This window comes from Hordeum vulgare, chromosome 2H (genome assembly GCF_904849725.1).
Source record: "Hordeum vulgare subsp. vulgare chromosome 2H, MorexV3_pseudomolecules_assembly, whole genome shotgun sequence".
Taxonomy (NCBI): Eukaryota; Viridiplantae; Streptophyta; class Magnoliopsida; order Poales; family Poaceae; genus Hordeum; species Hordeum vulgare.
In genome coordinates, this window is record NC_058519.1 from 11,649,014 (window position 1) to 11,665,419 (window position 16,406).

Sequence of the window (16,406 nt, forward strand, 5' to 3'; positions counted from 1 at the left end):
ATATCTTCCACACTTCGTTTCAGTTGTCGTCTCTAGTCAGTGCTACTAGTAGTTGAATATGAGATTTCGTACCTTTTCATATATAATTCCTCAAACAAAAAGAAGATATTGAAGTACTTTGCAATAAATGAAGAAAACGAATTGTTCACACAACATTTGCAAATTAAGCAACCTCGATCAAGGAAGGAAGATTCCTGGAAAACTCCGTAGAGCTAGGGAAACGAAACTTAACCACCAAGATCCACGGAAGGAGAGGGTAACTCTTTCTCTGGTCAAGCTTCAAGGATTGTGCTCCACATCATCCACGCGGTTCGGCGTCATGGGAGAGCATGAGAGCGTCTAGGGATGGAAATGGGTACCCATTACCCACGAACCCTGCTGGTAAAAATCCTATTAGGGTAAGGGCATGGAACAAAAATTTATCCATTAATATGTAAATAGAAAAATCTGAAACCCTTCGGATAGAGCGGGTACGGATATGGATCATATAACCCGTACCTATATACCCATGCACCATATAAAATCTATGTAAACTAAAAAATTTCTCTACAATATACACTATGTCAATAATTTATGAATTAAAAGTGTATGCCTATGTGTTGTTGTTTGTGACTATATGATGTTGTTTTATAAGTATGTGTTGTAGTTATAATCTATCTTTGTAAACTATATGATACAATGCAGTTTATAACTATAAATTACTTAAATTGATGTTTTGTAAATATGGGTAATTTTACCAATGTTTAAGAAATCGGTAACTGGTAGTTGCTCGGTCGGTTTGGGAGTAGCGATTAATCGGTGAATCGACCTATTAACTGGATTAATTATTAGATTAAATAAAAACTTTCCAACTAATATCTAGATTTTTTATGTATTATACCATAATTCCAGGCACCTAGCTATGTAATATACCAAAATATTCTATTATAGGTATATAAAAAATAAACAAGAGGTAAAATTGATAATCGTTATACACCAAATATAGAAAATCTCAAAATGTAATCAATTAAGCATTTTAATTTATACATATACTTGCTAACATACATCACACAATGTACTACACATAACAACCAAAACCAACAGTTCCATCCACCCATCTACGAAATTGTAATTCGTAATTTTCTAATATATGAATATTGGATTCTCCACTAAGATCGAGGGGAAGATGGTAGTACCTTGCTGGCTGGTGACGCCAGTGAGGAAGAGATTGGCGAGCATCCCATGGGAGAGGATGGGGAGTGGACAAGGGGGTGGGGTCCAGGCAGGCGAGAAGAATGGCGGATCAACTAGATCTTGCAGGTGTAGTGTGGTGACTCGCACTAGTGAGGACACGACTAGCCACCAACCAGGTTAGGAGGGGATGAAAGGAGCATGAGGAAGCGGGAGGAGGGCCAAACCCTAGATATTTAGTAGCAAGAGGGGTGGGAAGGGTTATGTGCCAAAATTTTGGGATTCATTTGCCCATCAGTTAATGGGCTAGTAGTGATTAATCGGTCTGGCAACTGATTAATCGGTATGATAACTGATTAATCGTCTAACTGGCCAATTAATCGACGTGACAAGTGAACACGATGAATATGTGTTATTCGATTCGGTCACCCTAAGAGTAGCGATTAACTGGCAAGTTAACGGATTAATCGGACGAATTATTAAACAATGAATTTTACCCATGGGTATCCGTCTACCTTGTCGGGTAACAGGTATGGGGAAAATTGTATCCGTTGACGGGTATGGGTAAGGATTATGGATAGTATCAGACGGGGCGGGTAAGGGTATGGAAAGGCTCCATCCATACTCATACCTGCGGATGCCATCCCTAAGAGCGTCCCTCACAGGCAGCCGCACCATAATACATAATGAACAAAAGGAGATGACTACTTTACAAACTTGTTTTATGAGGATGCCCCTATATGCATTGTCCTCGAGTAGTTGAATTGGAGGATGGTATAAGCTATTTCTCTTGTAGAGTCAGTTTCCCAAGGTTGAGTAGTTGACCGTTTGTCTATAAAGATTCCTTTTTTATCCACTTTTAAGGATATCTTTTTTTTTTTCATAGTCACTACAAAAACGACATGCGTGACTTTGAGCATAAAAATAGGGTCGCGATAATGCACACTCGTGTGGGCGTTAAGGGGTCTTGCCACACGTTTTGTGTGGTATCTAAGAAAACCAGCCCACACGCCTACGTGTGGACCAAACAGATAATGTCCACACGTCCAGCCTCGTGTCTCGCGGTCCCTTCCAGATCCCTACATGTGGGAAAACAAGTAACCCCGACATGCCCGCACGTCCGGTGTCCTAGCCCACAGTCCCGCACGCCCGCAGATAATCAAGGGAAAGAACCTCAAGCCCAAGACAATCAAGACCATGAGACTGAAGGCCATGAGAGTGTCGACAACGAGGAAGAATCATTGTTTGGGGAGGAGCTATTTCATCAAGCTTGGTCACAGAAGAGGCCCCAAAGCGTGAGGAATGGAGCATACACGAAGGATGAGGACAAGTTGATTTGCGAAGTTTGGGTGGAAATTGGACAAAATCCCCAAAGCGGCTCCGAGCAAAAAGGTTCAACATTTTGAAAGAGGCTCCATGCTTTCTTCCATGAACATAGGAAGTTAATTTGATCCCTGCAAATTTAAGAACGGGTGATTTGTCACTTCAAAAGAGGTGGAGCTTAATCCAATAAGATTAAAAAAAATTGTGGCTTCTATAAACATCTCGTTGGTCGTCTCGATAGTGGCATTGGTGTCAAGGAATCGGTATGTTTCCATTCCCCTCTTTGTATGAGCATAACTTGTCCGTCTACGCAAGTGCATGTATTTCGTTGGTTTCATGTGATATGTAAGTGTTCCCAAGCTACGGAAACCTTCAAGGCCCTATATGCATGGGAGCAATCCATTTACCTTGACCCATTGTTGGATGAAAAACAAGGATTGAGAAAAGTGAAAGGAACAACATGCCAACCATAAATAAGGCTGGGGGGTGGGGGGCTCATCGATCTTTGACACAAGTGCAAAGAGGCAAAGGCGGACGACCAACTGCCAGGTACATCCAAAGTATGATGCGGCGACACCCATGTTGCAAGAAACTTAGAAGGGGTTCATAACCCAAAAGGAGGTGTAAACTGAGAAGAGTAAAGAGAAGAAGCGCCAAGAGAAATAGGAGGCCATGAAGAACTTCTTTGACCTTCAAAAAAAGAAGCTCGCGATCGATGAGGAAAATGTACGGTGAAAAGCCGAGAAAGTGGAGAACAAAAAAATTGAATCCAAATATTATTTTTAAAAGCAATGAACAACATTTGGAATTATACACAAAATTTGAAGATTTTAATTTTTAAAATTGTGAATTTATGGAAAAACATAAATATAAATAAAAGAAACAGAAGAAAGAAAAGAAAAAAGACTACAAAAAAATCCTAGGAGAACGAATAAAAATTAATAAAAGTAACCAGTAGGAAAAAACCTGTTCAAGAACCTTCCTAAGGTTCCCTAACTGAAAGAAAACCCTAAGCTAAAGCTAGCTAATGGGCCATCCCAGTACGTCGCTCGGTCGGTCGTTCCTATGTGTTTGATTGACTCACTGGTGCAGAGAGCGTCATATAGGAAATTTGAAAGAGTTCTTATTTTATGAGCAGAATTTGACTAGCGAGAAATATCGAAATCACTAATAAGGGGTATCCCTTGGAAAGGTCACTCTCATATTCCAGATTGTGACAAGTGGCTTACTGCATGTACGCCACATGTTGCAGCATGTGAGTTTTTTCCTTTTTAATAGATTTATTTATTCAAAATGTTTTACCTCTTAAAGGGCGTTTAAATCAAGAAGTGTTCACTGTTAGATTTCTCATATCATGTTTTTAAGAACTAGATCCGATATCAATGGATTTTAATGAACTTTCTTTCCATGAAAAAATAAGGAAAACCAAAATTAAAAAAGAAACCGAAAGCACGGGTTTTTCATATTTTTCCACGAGAAGCAAATCTTTGCCTCTCGTGAAACAAAAAAGGCGATATGATTTGCCTCTCTGAGATAGAAGCAAACAGGTGCCTCCACAAGAAACACATCTTTGGCTCTCCTAAAAGAAAAAAAGGCTTTTTTTTCTGAGAGACACAACATGCCTCTTGCAGAATCAAACATGTGCCTTCATAAAAAGAAAATATGTGCCTCTTGCAAAAACAAAGAAAAAACATGTTTTTTTTTCGTGTCTGTTGCAGAAGTAAATATGTTCCCCTCACGCAAGGATGAAAAACACGTTTGTTTTCTTCCCGTGTCTGTTGCGGAAGTAAATTTGTGCATCTACCGGAAGCAAGTAAACGTGTGTTTTCACGGCAAATTTGTTTTTCAGTTATCAGTATTTCAAAAACCTAGGGAAAAGCAGACAAAAACCTTAAAACCGGAAATACACATCTAAAACCTGAAGACGTGTATAGAAAAATAATTGCAAGAAAGCGTTTAACGCGCAACATGTGATGACAGCTAAGAGCGTGTCACAACCGACCAAAAATGACCCTTACGGGGGCTTTGCAAGGATTACCACTTGGTTAGTTGCTTGCTAGAAATATGCAAAGTCGACGCCGGAATGGTCACCTGCCATGTTAATTGCACGAGCCCAGGATCCATGGGCCCCAAGATCCAACAACGAGGGTAAAATACTTGTAGTCTTGACGATTCAATTTTATTGGACTGAGTAAATGTTGGACTGCAGGTGAAGGAAAGGATGCACGTCCAGGAGGAAATGGAAAGGTGAATTTCATCCTTCGTATCCCTTTCCTGAAACTGCCATGGTGACTTCGGGTGTTAGTTACCTTTGTAAATCTGCAGTGAAGACTGTTTTTGGTTTATTCCAACACGCACTTGCTTTAACATGCATTTTTTTGGCACATATGTATTTATGCTTCAGAATGTTTCTTAATCGAGGGACAAGATTGTTCTAGGTTAATCGGTCAATCCAAAATGCATGGCCTTCTCAGTATTTGCTTACTACTATTTGACTTCAGACATCGTCGAGCTATTCAAAGAAAGAGATGACAAATCGCAATAGAACAAAACAATCTAACCGGTGCAGATTTTTGCAACCTTAGTGCACATGTACCTTAGCATTAAAAATGTTTAAATAGTAGAATAATTTTGAAACTTTTTGTAACAAAATTTGTCATTGTCTAGTGTATTACTCACGTGTACAGTTCCGCAACAAAATGACTTGCATGGTATTGTTGGCAAAAAAGACAAAACTGCAACTACAAAATGTGTGAATAGTAAGGTTAATATAGGAGTGTCAGTTTTGTTTTTATCCGTTCACCCCAAGTCATTTTATTGTGAAATTTTACGCATGAGTAATACACTAGACAAGTGGTGTTGCGAAAAAGTTCCCAAAATCACTAGTGGGGACAGGGCCTTTAGTCCCGGTTCACCAACCGGGACTAAAGGGGCGGGACTAAAGGCCTAACCTTTAGTCCCGGCCCTGTTCCAAGCCGGGACCAAAGGTGCTCCACGTGGCCGCCTCGGAGGGAGTACCTTTAGTCCCGGTTCTACTTACGAACCGGGACTAAAGGATCCGTTTGTTTTTTTTGTTTTTTTGACCCGAACAGGTATATTTTTTTTATTTTTTTTCAAATTTTATTTTTGAATATTTTTTATGTTTTATTCCAATTTTCTAATCTTTGAATTATTTGACAATTTAATCTCTAATCACCCATCCTCACTGCTCTAGCATGGATCACTCATTTCAAGTCGTCTAACTTTCCGGTCGATCACTCATCCTTTCACTGCTTCAGCCTGAGCACGCTTAACTTTCTGGTTCTATCACCCTAGTTGCCAAGTGTGCACTTGTTGTTTTCCTGAAAATAGTAAGCTATCAATCCTAAACAACTTGGGTCTTGATGTCATGTCACATGATTTAATTTTTTGAATTACAAACAATTATTAAAATAAACTTAATAAGTAACAATAATAGTGAATTTCAATGAAAACAACCTAATATTTTTAAATAAAATTATTTTTCTTTTTTTTGAAAAAAACTTCTTTTTGAAATAACTTTTTTTCCATTTGGAATTTTGAGCATGTGAGAAAACTTCACCGGGCAAGCCCGGGTGAAATCGAGTACCAATTTTTTCTAGTTTTTTTTATATATTAATATTTTTTGGACGTCGTATGCAAAAGTTATGGTCGTTTCTTTTTTTCCTTTTTTTGCAAAAACGGTCAAAATTCATATCTCAAAATTTCTATACCGACTAGACACTAAAACCTAACAACATCTCAAAGGATTTTATTTTTTGAAGGTTTTATCATTTTTGTTTATTTTTTGAAGATTTTATCATTTTTTTTTATTTTCTACAAAACTCAAAGTATCAAGGTTTCAGACGAAAACCCATCTGCTACAAAGGCATTTTTTTAAAATTAATTGAACTATAGATTTTTTTTGTGCATTAAATATGCACCATACTACAACATGTTAAAATCTACAGAAAGAACTAACTAAAAATAATAAAAAACAACAATTAAAAGACTAAAACAACTATATAAGCAAAACAATATTTCTTTAATTAAAATCCTAATTTAAATTATTCTAAAAGTAACCAAATAAATCTTACTGTGACAACAATCTAACACATGAGTGGGAGCAAAAAGAATTAAATTAAAAACTATTTCTAAACTCAAGTTATTCAAAAACTGGGTTTGAAGCAAATTTAAACAAATTCAAATTTGAACCATTCAAATTTGAAAACTAATGGCACAAACAGAAACTAGACAAAATTTTGAATCTAATGCAAAAAGAATCAATCAAAAACATCAAATATCCTAAAAGATATAAGCAATTTAAAACAGAAACTACGAACAAGAATTTAAAAATAGAAAAAAAAACTGAACACCTTTAGTCCCGGTTCGTGTCACGAACCGGGACTAAAGGTCTACCCTTTAGTCCCGGTTCAAGACACTAACCGGGACTAAATCCTCCAAACCCTTTAGTCCCGGTTCGAGACACGAACCGGGACTAAAGTCCAAGACACGAACCGGGACTAAATCCTCCAAACCCTTTAGTCCCGGTTCGAGACACGAACCGGGACGAAAGGTCCCATTTGAACCGGGACTAATGCCCGACCGGCGCCTTTGCCGCTCGAACCAGGACTCATACTAACATTAGTCCCGGTTCGTAAAGGAACCGGGACTAATGTGTTTTTCGAGCTGGGATGAAAGCCCTTATTTCTACTAGTGAATATTTGACCTTTTTTACTATTTTTATTTGTTTGCAACTCGGGTGCATGTGCACCAATGTTGACCATGGTATTTTCGCTAACCCACTTATACACGGATGTATGTAGACACATTTTAGAGCGTAGGTTCACCGATTTTGCTCGATATTTAGGCCATCGTAGAACCTCTAAAACGTCTTATATTTAGAAACGGAGGGGGTATATAATTATTAGAACATGTTTTTATTGAATGACATCTAATGTAATGTGTATAAGCTACTTTTTGGCAGATGCAAGGCCTTTCAGAATTGGAGCATCAAGATATTAGACAAAGATTTCAATCAGCAAGGCATCTCTTTGTTTCTTCCATGTTGAATTGATGTTCTTAATATGAACATAAAGTGCATGAGTCCACATAGACGTCGTCATGCCAAAACTTTCATGCAACCCAGGCCACTCTTATTGTTCATGCATATTGTGGTATTATGAGGTTGTGTCAAGGTGTGTGTATGTTGTGTGTTGTCTTCATGCTAAAAACATTAGTGTCCTTGACGTTGAACCTACCCTGCATTTATGTCATAGATTCATCATGATCACCTCCACTTCTCATTATCACCGCTTGGACATTCAATTCTGTGAACAAATAGCCCACTGTGAAACCACAAACACACCGAATAGCTAGCTACCACCACTTTGTGGCGACCCAATGTTGATAATACGTCGAAAACTGCCTCAAACCATGGGACCTTGTAGATGGAAACATTTCGAAAAAGATGCCCCCAATAGACAGCAAATATTTAGGCGCCGCCATCATCACATCTGAGAAGACCTAGATCAAGGCTTTCTCTGGAGCATCTCAGATAGGAAGGCGACAACTGCAATCCTGATGCCTCCAAGAAGGTAACGGCTCCTGCAAGCACAACTGAAAGTGCAATCGTGCCCTTAACCATATTTTGATGTTGATGAAAATATTCATACAAGGGACTAATCATATTTGTCAAGTATATCTCAGGTTTTAGTCCCCAAGGATTGATGTTTGGATCATGACTAGTAAATATACAATGCTCAAGAACAGAGAAACAAGACAAATAGCTTAGGCTTTTTCGGTTTGCTCACCGCACTATTAATAGGGGATCCTTGTTTCTTGTGAAAGACTTGCTCAAAACCCATATATATTCCTTTTCTCTCTTTTCTACACCTACATCCCAGTCCTAGTATCACCACCATTTCATCCATGAATTCTTGCCTAGGCTTGGTCTTTTTAGTCTTTGTCTCGCCTAACGACTAGTAGTCACCGGACGTCTGGTAACTCACTAATCACCGAACTTCCGTCCTACACCAAAAATACGGTAATAACCGGTCTATCCTTACAAAGCCGAAATGTCGAATCTTCGGTCCCCAATGGACGTTCGGTCTCCCGTGTCATCAGATGACCGGCCCCGTCCGAGAAATCCGGTCAACAGAAACAAATTGATGGATTTCCGGTACTCACTGTACTTACGATACCTCTCGAGGCACCGAACAACCGACAATAACCGAACACCCGACAAAACACTGTATGTGCCTATATTCACTCTTAACTGATCCGTTTGCATTTACTAGTGGCGGACGACCGGCCAATCTTTCGGCCGTCCAATCTATGTTTTGGCGTCAGATGTTTTTATTCACTCGACGTCCTATAACTTCTTATATAAGTTGCTCCAACAACCACTTTTGCACTCCCACTATAAATACCCTTGTACCAATCCGTAAGAGGGCTATCCAATACATTGAGAAGATCCTCAAGAACCCTAGTCCTCCCACACTCTTGTTCTCACACCAAATCCCAGATCTCTAGTGCATTTGTGAGGATTCTTTGTTGATCCAATCAAAAGATAGATTTTCTCCTTCTCCCTCCTTTGACCACATAAATTTGTGATAAGAGAAAGTCTTGAGTGTTTTCCCTTTATCTTGTTACGCTTGGAGACTGAAGACCCCAAGATTGTAGGTGTTCTTCGGTGAGGAATCAACCATTAAAATTGCCCCCGAAAGTTTGTGAAGGGTTAGAGATCACCTCAAGGTCTACAACTAGTGATTGAGAAACGCCTTCATGTGGTGTGTTGTCTCAGGGTGTTACTAGGGTGAGCCTTTGTGGCATTTGTGTTATTTGCTGGTAACATCCACCTCTCTAACGAAGAGTAGTTTTTCTCCAAAGAAATGAACATCGGAAGACATTGTCCTCACTCGGAGTTGTGTTTATCCCTAACCCTAGCTCCCTACTTGTGTTTATTTGTCCCTTAGCCTTTACTTACATTATATTGTGCTTGTTTATCTTAATACTTGTTGTATTTGTTCACTTTGCTTAACACTGGAATAATTGTTGGAATTGTTAGGCTCACTTTCATATTCTGCAATATTGCCTAAAATTGCTAAGTAATTGTACCTAATCACCCCTCCACCTCCCTCTAGGGCCATCTTGATCCTTTCAACAACCATTCTCAGCTCCAATGGGAGCAACGCTATGTCACTACTCCACCGACAGAGAGGAATTGCACATGACACCATCCTGCCTAAACCAGCACACCACAAACGAAGTCGAAGCTGTCGAGGTGACCATTGAGTTGATCCAACAGAAAATGGTATTTCCCACCGAGTGCCAAAAAATCAACACGTCCTACCATATGAATGGAATATACTTTGAACAACTCTTCTTTAGAGCGTGTTTCCTGAACACATGCACCAAAACCCTTCTTGTGGTTTGAATCATAATAGTTCGTTATTTTCACTTCAACTATTTTTTGTTTCTCACGAACAACTCAATATATAAACTTTGACTAGTAGAAATTCAAGATTTTTGGTTGGTCCATCCAGTTGTTTTTTGCGAAATAATTTCAGCTGACATCAATAAAGGTAACATTAGGCGGTTTTAGAGAAAACACATTATATCCTGTCAGCTTGGTTAATACCAAGAAAAACACAATTATGAGGAAACATTCTCCTCATATTCATACCCTAGACTCATCTTCACCCTTCTCTCTCTCCATCCATAGCTATCGAACCCTACTGCTGCTTCACCACCACCTAGCCCTCCTTTCCGCGACATGTTTCACTGATCCGCTTTGCAGACCCTCAACTGACAACTTTCACGGATCCCCATTATTGCTAGCCTAATTAAGCCTTTGTACTGCCAACAGTGAGCCCTCTTTGCCCTCCCTCGACACGGACTTCAATAGATATTCATGCCGGCCACCATCCATATGGCCCACCATCGACAGGGGTGGCTTCTTCGTCGTGGACAACTCTGTTTGCGGTAGAGGCCAAGAGATTCCTTATGGTTTCTGGAGGACTTGACCCCGTCAATGATGTCACCTCTTCTCCCCCTAGCCGATCCCCGAGGCCGCTCGAAAGGGGTGGCCCGCAAATCACGGACACCGAGGTTGTGCACGAGAAAAGCCTCTCGCAGTCGCCACCCTCCCGTAGTGTAGTATAATGCCGTGTTGCTCACGTTTGTGTCGATGGTTTTATTTTTTGTTATGTTTTGTTAAGAAAATTTTGCTAGCGGTAGTTAGATTCAACTAACTGAAATGGATCCGCTTTGGATTGGATTAGTTAGGTTTAGGTTGATTAGGTGCTTAGTTTATTTAGCTACAAGTTAAGTACATGCTATTTATTTGTTAATTTGAGTGTGGTCACTTGTGCCTATGTTAATTTAAATGTGGTCATGCCTATGTCCACTGTTTATATATTTTCTTCTGCTCCATCTCACCTTATATATACTTAATTTTTTTCTTTCACTACTCCATCAAGGGTTGAAAAGAAACATATCACTACCTTTTACTAACCTTTCTTGTCCTGGTAATGACGCAATAGCAAGTTGATGTTTTACCAGCCAGATAAGTTGGGACTTCATTCTCAACTTGGTTAGGAGTTTTTATAATTTGATAATGATTTAAAATATAAATTACTAACCATGCTACGAATAATTTTCCCATTTATTCTTCTGATAAACATCGGCTTGCTCTTGCACGACATATGGTTCCCTTTCATAAGCCGTCCGTGAGAAACACCCCAAATTATTATGTGTTATGCCTTGTTCGCATGCTTTTATTGCATCAAGGAAGGCATTGTGATTTCGTGATGCAGGCACAATATTTGCGGTTTGCCTGCTTTTTGCACTAGATTCATTTACAACCTAGTCACATGCAATAATTATTCGTGATTTCAGAGTTAATCAGTGAAAGGCAGCCCTTTTGAAGATTGACTCTTCATGTTGTTATTTTTTTCGAGAATGGAGCCTACAAGTTGTTAAACTTATTCGTACATCCAAAGGCCAAAGAGCAAGCGAAGGTGGGAGGCTGGAAGCTGGAGCTCCATCAGGCTTCGCCCCGGCATGCCACTGGGTAGCAGCAGCTCCCTTAATCTAATCTACTTGCAACTGCAATTTAATTTAATTAATCTAATCTACAAGTGTACAAGTGTACGTACCCTAGTAAAAGAGATCAAGAATAAAACAATAAATACTCTCGTACTCTAGTACATATTTGATCCTGCCAGCTTAGCAGTGATTCGGGCTGATCCATCTACATCTACAACTACAAACCACGAGTGAAGCTTCCTTATTCCTCTCTTAAGAAGCAGATCCAATTGGAACTTCCGATCAATCGGCATGTCCACTGGTTAGCTAGTGTGGAGAGTGACATCCACTGGCCGCCGCACCTCTGTGCCTTTCTCTGTTAATTTCTTTCGCCGCCCCCTCGATCGTGAGACGATCGATCGGCTGGTTTCCGGATTCGAAGCTGCAACGCTACTCCTACACAGCCGGTATGTAATTATGCATACACCATCGACTCGATCGCGAGCATTAGTTACATATAAGTACATTCGTGAGGGGAGTGTGCCTTTTGTTATCCGTATGAAAATTCACGTGTCTACTGTGCAATGTACATTTGTGCAATTCTAGATTACAGTCACTTGTGGGTACTTCAGGCGACTGAGAATTAGCAAATTCACGGACGAAATCCTGCATTTATCATACATGATAATGTACTGTTATCTATACATTCGCATTTGTGTGGATCCTTTTGGTTTATTACTCCTGATCATGTGTCTGAAACAAAGCCGCGGAAATTTATCCAATTCCAGGTAGTGCAGTGGAGACCAGAGTATCAAGAGGAGAAGATCATTTAGTATGGCTGCAGGGCCGCTGGTGCTATGGAACCACCGGTCGATGCAGATCCTGGTCCTCCTCAGCCTCGGGCTCCAGCTCGTCCTCTTCGTCTTTGCCGGGATCCGCCGGCGTCAGACGCTCCCTGTGCGGAGGTTCCTCCTGTGGCTAGCGTACCTCATAGCCGACTCCACCGCCGTGTACTCCGTCGGCCACCTGTCGTTTGGCAGCGCCGTGCGTGAGAACCAGCTCGTCGCGTTCTGGGCGCCGTTCCTGCTGCTCCACCTCGGCGGCCCGGACAACATCACCGCCTATGCGCTCCAGGACAACCAGCTCTGGCTCCGACACCTCACCGTCCTGATCGTGCAGGTACTAGGAGCGGGCTACGTCCTCAAGAAGCACATCGCCGTCGCCGGCGGCCAGGATGGGAAGCTGCTCCTGATCGCCTCCATTTTGATGTTCGTCGTCGGCTTCGTCAAGTACGCGGAGAGGACGTGGGCGCTCAAGTGCAGCACCCTGGAGAGCATCGCCGCCTCCGTCAATACGCAGCCGGCCGCCATCCACAACCATAACCACCCTCAGGACATAGCCACGGACGAGGAGTTCCACCTGCGACGAGCCCACTCGCTGTTCCATATCTGCAAGCGCGCCATGGTCGACTCCTCGGTGGTCGAGGAGGACTCCATGGACGGCCAAGAAGAGGTCACCAGCAAGCTGATACAAGGCGTCGAGCTGTGGACGCTGATGGAGATCGAGCTCTCCCTCATGTACGACATCCTCTACACCAAGGCGGCAGTGGTGCACACCTTCCGCGGCTACCTAATCCGCTTCATCTCTCCGCTCGCCGTCACCACTTCGCTTCTGCTGTTCCGGTTCACCCCCAAGGATGGCTACATCAGATCCGATGTGGCCATCACCTACATCCTGCTGGGTGGCGCCGTGTTCATGGAGACGATGTCGCTCCTGAACGCGCTGGCATCGTCTTGGACGTTCGCGTTCCTGAGCACCACCAACTGGCACTGGCTTCGGTACACGGCCCTGTGTAACAAGAGATGGGACAAGCTACGCCGCGCCGTCGTGTGGCTTCACGATCTTGTCAAGGGAAGAATTGCCGGTAACAGCAGGTACAAGTCAAGAAGGTGGTCATACACCATCGGGCAGTACAACTTGCTGCACTTCTGCACGCGCCCCGCCGACACGCTCTTCACCAGCCCCCTGCTCGGGAGGTTGGCGAGGGCACTGGCACCCGACGAGTGGTGGAACCGGAAGCACTACTCGGCGACAGTCGAGATGTCTGCTGAGATCAAGTTCCGTATCGCTATCTACATGAGGCGGCTGTACAGCAAAGGGAAGTTCAACATGGGCATGCTGAGGAAGAAATGGGGCCAGAACCCGCTCAAGAGCCGTGGGCTTTACCAGAAAGGCATCCTCAAGGACTCCCTCGGCGTCGAGTTCCAGGAGGGCATCATCATCTGGCACATTGCCACCGAGGTCTTCCTCACAAGGAGCGAGAGAGCCAAGGCCATGGACGCCGAGCCTAAGGTGCACGCCATTAGGGTCATGTCCGACTACATGATGTTCCTCCTGGTGGAACGTCCCTACATGCTGCCGGGCCAGCCCCAGAAAAAGTTGTACCAGCGGACTTGCGAGAGGCTGGTCACCAGGCGATCGGCTGATCCTAGGTACCCGAGCCGTGCACGCGTCTTCAAGGATCTGTTCCGTGTGCGCGATGCCCCACACTCCAGCATTTCTAGGGTTGCCGAGAGAGAGGAGCTCGCCAACAACCTGTACAATGAATACGAGGATAAGGAGTACAGCCACCTTGCTCCTCGTCTCACTCACATGGCGGGACTTGCCAAGGAGCTGCTGGAGAAGGAGAAGGATGGCACCATAGACTCCTTGGAGCTTGTCCTTGATGTGTGGATGGACATTCTCGTCTATGCCAGCAACAAGTGCAGCAGGGAGTCCCATGCCCAGAAGCTCAACAGTGGTGGCGAGCTGACCACCATCTTGTGGCTCATGGCAGAGTACATCTACCAAGCATCGGTTGCCCAAAGAGATGATGTAGTATAATTCATTAATGTCGTGCATGTAAGCATGTTACCATCATGTGTAAGGAACATGGATGTAACCCGCGCGCATCCTGGAAGCGTCTCGCCACCGTGCCACCCCTGTCACCGTCCTCTCCCCTCAGTGGTGGCGAAGACCGGTTCTCTCAGACGGGCAGGTGTCGGCCCCTCATCGTCGTGGCTCAAGCTGGACGGCGACGGTGGAGGCCCTCATCGTTGACAAAGAGATGGCCTTGGCACAGATCAATCTGGTGGCAGATCTCCTCTGCGGTGTGGTTGGGGTAAGTCGATAGGCCACGGGTAGTTCCGGGGCTGGGGTCGAATGTAGTCAGGCTCTCAACCCAGGGGTCGATGAAGTGCACATCTGGGCAATGACAAGGTGGCTGCAACGGTGGATCATTCATCTTGTAAATTTAGTACTGTGGTATATACAACTTGCTAAATAAAGTCAATGCTTTTATAGTAGCATCTATATACATGGCTTCTGTCTTTCACTCTTCCTTCTCAGCTCGTATGAATAGATCACTACAGACTTTTGTTGTTGTAAAGAACGCTTCTTGAATAAAATGCTCAATCAATTGCTTTTGTAGAGAGACAAGTGTACTCTGCATTCAGATCTGGGTTGATGCTTGAGACCATATTTTTATCTACCTATCGGCCTCCCCTCTGATCCCAAATTTTGTATTGTGCAGCTAGCTACCAAACCATGGGCTTGTCAGCGAGATGCAAGGACGCTGGTAACAGCCTTAACATGGCTGCTAATGCAACGAGCACATGCGGTGATTCCTCACTACCTTTCCAGTTATCCTCATCTTGTTCCTCTTTTTGGCTTCTTCTCGGAGTTAGGCATCGCACATGTCTGGCAAATCCTCCAACATCTGGAAATCCTGGAATCCAGCGCCGTGCGCCGAAATTGGCTCTTTGTGTGAAGCGTGAGACGTTTGGCTGCTTGTCTATCTCCAGCTCCAGATCCCTGGTCATTGTTCTAGCAACCACTTGAAAGAGGTTAGAGGAGTTATCGGGGTGCTAACATGGTCAACTTGCAAGCACCGGATAACAAATAACATGGTCACTTGGCGAATAGGAGAAAGGTACCCAGTGATCTTTCTCCAACAAACCTGCAGAACGTGAGTTCCTCTAGCTTGCAGCTTGGCGGAATGGCGAAGATTTTGTTTTTACGGAGGTACTTGCGAGGCGTCGGATTTTCAAGCATCGGCTCCATCGATCATAGCACTAGTCTACATTTGCACTGCAGCATCAGCCATTAGTGCTTATCAATCAAGTGACATGGAGGCCCAAAATGGTAAGGTGGCTGCTCTCGTGGAGAAGATCCCTAAATGATAAGGCATCCTGTTGAGCCCGGTGGACGTGGGCAAGCTCGGCTCGGGGGTGCGGCCGATGCTGGAGGAGCTCATTCGCCTATTTTCAGCCGTCGAAGAGCAGCTCGAAGCGCAATACTCTCACATCCTCACTGCTTTGGAAACCAATTCGACCACCTCGACCAGTTCCCTTACTTTGATAACTACATCAACCTGAGCAAGCTCGAGTACGGCCTTTCTGGTCGGTCACGTGGCAGCGCCGGTCCATGTGGCGTTCATCGGGTCGGCTCGCTGTCATTCAGCTGGCACTTCCCTACGTCGAACACCTGTATCGACAATTATGACCGATGTCGTGTGGCCAATGGTCGGGCGAGGAAGCTGGTTGGCACGGCGGATGAGGACGTGTGTGTAAAGATATGTGAAACCGTTGAACCCCTTATCCCGGCCGCATCTCAATATATAGAAGGTTTGTCGTGGCTTACAAGTTTGGAATATCGCTAGGATTCTTTCAGATAGAGATTGAGAGAGATACAATTCAAAGGGAAAAGATAGAGAAGAAGTAGCGACACATTACATTTAAATTATATCTCTACGTAACCAATTCTAACATCCCCCCTCAATCCAAACCTGGGGAACTAAGTCTAGGTTTAGATTGTTCTTGAACTCATTCAATCTCCTTGTGGTGAGT

The 16,406-nt window shown here is 43.2% G+C and overlaps 1 protein-coding gene across 1 annotated transcript; it reads left to right on the top strand.

Moving 5' to 3' along the window:
* The first annotated feature begins 11,711 nt into the window (after positions 1-11,711).
* On the top strand, positions 11,712-14,871 carry LOC123429152. Its single transcript, XM_045113211.1, has 2 exons — positions 11,712-11,987; positions 12,309-14,871. The coding sequence occupies exon 2, from the start codon at positions 12,355-12,357 to the stop codon at positions 14,401-14,403; it is 2,049 nt and encodes a 682-aa protein (XP_044969146.1). The 5' UTR covers positions 11,712-11,987; positions 12,309-12,354; the 3' UTR covers positions 14,404-14,871.
* The last annotated feature ends 1,535 nt before the right edge of the window (positions 14,872-16,406 follow it).

What these genes read in the sequence shown, in the direction of transcription:
- LOC123429152 (XM_045113211.1), top strand. Translation starts at nt 12,355, where the DNA reads ATGGCTGCAGGGCCGCTGGTGCTATGGAACCACCGGTCGATGCAGATC.